At 34.6% G+C, this 5,328-nt stretch overlaps 1 protein-coding gene across 1 annotated transcript in view; it reads left to right on the top strand.

Annotated features, from left to right (window-relative positions):
• Positions 1 to 5,328, top strand: part of LOC108975735 (tachykinin-like peptides receptor 99D) — a gene marked incomplete at its 5' end in the record, with an annotated part of 14,085 nt that overhangs the window by 914 nt on the left and 7,843 nt on the right. Inside the window, 4 exons of the mRNA XM_018944436.1 lie at positions 1,135 to 1,309; positions 1,517 to 1,729; positions 3,018 to 3,168; positions 4,424 to 4,620. Of these exons, the coding sequence (XP_018799981.1) occupies positions 1,135 to 1,309; positions 1,517 to 1,729; positions 3,018 to 3,168; positions 4,424 to 4,620 (736 nt within the window). The remainder of the gene's footprint in view (positions 1 to 1,134; positions 1,310 to 1,516; positions 1,730 to 3,017; positions 3,169 to 4,423; positions 4,621 to 5,328) is intronic.

Here is a 5,328-nt window from a genome sequence, read left to right as displayed (position 1 = left end):
AAGGATTCTAGCATAAACGGTAAATTCATTGTCAAACTGATTTGAAATCGACCGCCAATTTACTTTCATTAAGTAGGTACTTGTTACCATTTCAGCTGCAGGCAATGCAGTAAAGGACTCTTCAAACTAGTGTAAAACTTTAAGGGCCTTCGTAAATTTATCTTTCATTCTGTTTGACTTCATTTCCAACGAAAATTTACACGCTTGTCATTAGATAAGTCGACAGCAATTTCAGAACTTCTACACATATTCTTAGTCTATGTAACCATAAGTTCCGTTACAAGCTCAGATCGTTATAAAGATAAAAATATAATACATTTTGAAAAAACCAAAATTTTATTCGAAATGGTCACCTTTTCATTGAGGRAATGTATAAAGCGGGAGATCGAGGCAATTTAGTGAGATCTGAGATATGAAATTTCATCTAAAAATGGGCAACGCCACGACGTTTCTTTCATTTWTGCTTAGAGAATTATCGGACTTACGCTACAAGTTCTCTCGAATATAAATCAATAATGCAGCTTGATATGGTTAGGATAAAATTTCACTTGTTTCGATTGAAATAAATCAGACTTTAGCATAAAAATTAAAAACATTAAAAAACCCTTCACGTAACTTTTCCATTTAAATATCAGCACTTAACCTTTAAAAACCATTTGTCTRCAGTTACATTTCTTTTGCACTTTTACCGCGCTTTTGGTGTAGAAATTTCGAGCACTTTTCTCTACCACGTACATTTTGTGTGCAGAAATCACCGTCAATTGAGTTCGAAGGTGTGTAGTCATGTAAATTCATTCATCGCAGAAATTGATAATCCYTACTCGCGTGTGCGCTGTTAGAATGCCAGCAGTTATAGCAGCGATATAAAAATGAGAACGGAAACACCGTCAAACACGCAAGCGTCAGACAAATGCAAATAGATATGAAATCTTACGTGTAATCGAAAAGTACATATGTATATGCTATACGTGGTTGCTCATCTCCATAATATTGTTTATTACGCCGCAAATTAGTACCTCAAAATATTGATTAACGCGCTCTGATGAATTACTCAAAAATTCCTTGATGACGATCCCCTTTTAAGGCACTCCAATTAACTAAATAATGTGTTCCTCTTTTGCACTATCGTCACAGTGAATCTTTCCATAGCGGATGCCATGGTATCCAGTCTCAATGTGACGTTCAATTATATTTACATGCTGGACAACGACTGGCCTTTCGGTGAACTATATTGCAAAATATCGCAATTTATAGCGACGCTGAGCATAAGCGCTTCGGTGTTTACACTAATGGCGATATCCATCGACAGGTGAGTTGATAAACCACAGCGCAGGACTGCAGCAGTTACGCCAAAGTCTGACGCAAATAAAATTAAATATTTCACCTCTCCATTGAACACATATACATATAAACATACAACATACATACTGTGCACAAACAGTTTGCCACTAAAAGCCCTCACTTTAACTAGCTGTGACTCCCTTTCTCGTGTCCGCTAACGTTCACCTCCTTTCAGGTACGTTGCCATTATGAAGCCGTTGAAACCACGCATGAGTAAGCGGTGCAATCTGGGCATTGCCGCTTTCATTTGGATAGCCTCAATTGCGATTTCATGTCCCATGTTTTTCTTCTTTACAACCGGCGAAGTCGAACTGAAGGATGGTACCCGAATTGTATGCTACGCCGAGTGGCCTGATGGTCCCACAAATCACTCGCAACAGGAAAATGTGTAAGTATGAGTTGCGCTATTAAAACAAGGGAATATATAGTATATGCAAAGGTATTGACGTRGGTGTTTGAACACGTGTTCTTGATGCTCAATTTGCTACTAAAAATGAAATGAACTTCACATACTTACTTGTGGTTTGAAATACTTAAATTTTTAACTCCGTACTTAAGTTAGATATGTGTATTTCAAGGGTGAATCATTTCGAGTCCTCCTACTTTTTTAAAGAAAAATCATACAAACTTAAAATTTTATAGGGAATTTTTATTATTTCTCGAAAGAATATTATTTGGCATTTGTTTTTTGAAGACCATCCTTTGAGTCCAATTTTTGATAACTCGTTCGAACTTTTCGACTGGTAACTGGCAAATGACAAGCCGATGATAGGCCCACAAACCACACTGTCTGGATGAAATGGCAGCTCTTGAATCYCTTTAGGATCTTTGGATCTTTTTGAAACTATTCAAGAGCTTCAGTTCTAGAACAAACTGTATTTTGCACGCTTTTAGAAATAAGTAAATTTTCAATTGTTTAATTATTTTATTTGACATAAAATTAAATTAGTCCAGTAAAAACTGGGAGAGATGTTACCAATTTTTAGCCATGCTTAAATTTAAACCCTTAACGTAACTTTTCCAAAAATTATACGCTGAACCATAATAATTTTAGATAGTTCCTTAACTCTGGAATTTAAAAAAAAATATCATATCGAATTAATTGTCTATCCACTCATATTTCAAATTACAAAAGCAAAAAAATCCAACCACTGACAGTTTTTCTTCAAAAGAGATATAAACATAATCACAAACTTGGAGATTTTGACATGACTTATGCATATCTCCTCTATAAGAAATGGGTTGTTTAAAGACTTACTTTAATCAATCAGAATACATAATTACATATGTATATGCTCTAATTCTTCCAATTCTTTCTTTSTCATAAAACCAAATGTTTTTACAGTATATTGCCTTCCAGCAGCATTGCAATATATTTGAAAAGTATCTTTTTTGCAACAATATTTGCGTTCAATTTCCCTCTTCCAACTGCAAATATAAATARCCAAGCAATCTTTCAACTGCCCAACCAATTATATTTTGCATTAACTCTGTACTTAACTTTACATTTCGGCAAAATCGCAAATCCCAAAGCAATAAATCAGGCACTTATGACAAATTCGAAATTTATTTGTAAATAAAATTGCCCAAACACAAATGTAAGRGTCGCCATAAATTTTGCAAATAATGCCCCGATTTTCGTTCATTTTCTTTTGTCCTTTTACTTTTCTTTACAGTTATAATATTGTTTTTATGATTCTCACGTATATACTGCCCATCATTTCGATGACGGTCACTTATTCACGAGTCGGCATTGAACTTTGGGGCTCAAAGACGATCGGAGAGTATACACCCAGACAGGTGGAGAATGTTCGGAGTAAGCGGAGGGTGAGTACAATTCACTAAATACATATAACAAATATTACTATCACTGGGTATCATTTCAAATAAAAGCAAAAAAGCCTTGTCCGCAGTCTTGGGGGTTTTTCTTTCCCTCCCGAATTGTTGCTTTAACAACCTTACGGTGGTTTATATCACTTAAAACTAATCTCGATAGATATTAATATCTACTGAAAAGGGAGTGTCTTTGGAGCGGCAATTGTAGTTTGAGGAGCAARAAAAAGTCACACGGAGCCAAATTTAGTGAATATGGTGGTTGATCGATGGTATTCATTGCGTTGAATTCGGTAACAATCGTGAATTGATGCGATGATGCATTACCATCGTTTTCCCTCCACTCCGATGATTGTTGACTTGTTTGGATATCAAACGCATAAACCCATGTCTCAGGAAAGTTATAATGCTCTCCATGAATGTGGGGCCGGAATTCACACAGTCAAGGATGACCAAAGCGACCAGTTTACGGTACTCTTTTTAAAAGCAATTATATCCAAAGATCCACCAAAATCGAACGGACACGCTTGACTTTTTCAGTCTTCTCTGACTTGGAGAGATGACAAGAGATGTCGACAAGTCTTCTCTGACGATTTTCAAGCRTCATATTCTTCAGTTTTYTAATGTTTTCATCAGTCGAAAATGTCAAAGCTTATACTTTAAAGTATAAAAATCAAACATCTATGAATTTGTCAGAATAAAAATTTGCGGAAATAATATACTCATTTCATGTTGTTCCGAAAATTGCCGAAGTCATATCTTTTCAAGACGCAGACACTAAKTATGTGGATTTGAGTACAATGGCTGAGTTTTCAATCAGTGAAGCCTACTTAGTATTGAAATTCATAAKGACTTGCTCTCATGATCAAAMATTAGTAAAATTGGGTCGAAATATTTCTTAGCCCCAATATACCTTMTTTAGTTTGGTGATGAGAAAAAACTATTGGATTTGGTTCCTTGTTCTTCGAACAGAGAKCACTAAAATTTAATTCTGGTAAAACAACTGTATTTAGCCTCATTTCACAAAGAAGGAATTAAATATTCATCGACTTCCACTGCTTCAAATCACATTATATTTGCCGGTATTCATACATACTATACAACTAACTAATTATCTACAAAACCTGTARATACCTCTATATATGATATTCGTTTGAAATTTACATTGAGTTCATATTACTATGTGCTTTCACGGAACTTGGTTATCTTTCTAACATTTATTATTTCTTTTTAATTCTTGTCCCTGCAGGTGGTGAAAATGATGATGGTTGTGGTGCTGATATTCGCCGTTTGTTGGTTACCCTTTCACATCTATTTTATAATCACTTCATGTTATCCGGCGCTGACACAGACTCCTTTCATTCAGGAAGTCTATTTAGGCATCTATTGGCTGGCCATGAGTAACTCCATGTATAATCCAATTATCTACTGCTGGATGAACTCAAGGTATGTATATTCAAGTTTAAAAATGCCAATCATGCAGTCGACACGTTTTCAATATAATGGAGTATGTGACAAAAGACATAAAAACGTTTTTTTAACTTGCCARGGTAGGATAGATGTGAAACCATTCTTGTTTTTAAACGTGCGCCCAACAAAGTAAAAATGTATGRAGTTTTATGCAATYTTCACAAACATTTGTMTATAAATATTTGAAAGTTTATTAGAACCTTGTAATTAATTTAGTAATAACATCCTASCTCATTTGATTGAGATTTTTTTGAACTGAGCCAAGCATCTGAAGCATATTTTATCCTGAAGATAAGAGTTAGAGTTTTTCACCAATCGAAGAAAGAGAGATATAAGGAAATTCATAAAATTTTGTATTCTTAATTTGCTGACCGAACAGCTGCTGGTCACACTCTTTTCCATCATTTTTTTTTTTTTTTATCTTTCTACCCTTTTTAGCCGTAACCCATACCTAACACACATAAGATAAAAAAGCTTAATTTTTGAGAACACTCAGAGCTCGTTTCGAAGAATTTACAATAGCATAGAACACATATTATCTTCCTTACAAAGACTCTATTGTTTAACTCCATCCTAGTTTTATACATACGCTTTGAGCTATTGATGTATGCAGTCATTCTAGTCTATGCAGTTATTTTTTTGTGTATAGCATCCATACAGGCAATGGTTTTTTTTTTTTTTTTT

This window comes from Bactrocera latifrons, unplaced genomic scaffold, assembly GCF_001853355.1.
Source record: "Bactrocera latifrons isolate USDA-ARS-PBARC rearing strain unplaced genomic scaffold, ASM185335v1 scaffold_692, whole genome shotgun sequence".
Classification (NCBI taxonomy): Eukaryota; Metazoa; Arthropoda; class Insecta; order Diptera; family Tephritidae; genus Bactrocera; species Bactrocera latifrons.
Note: the sequence above shows the minus strand (reverse complement) of the source record. Positions and strands in the feature narration are given on the sequence as shown.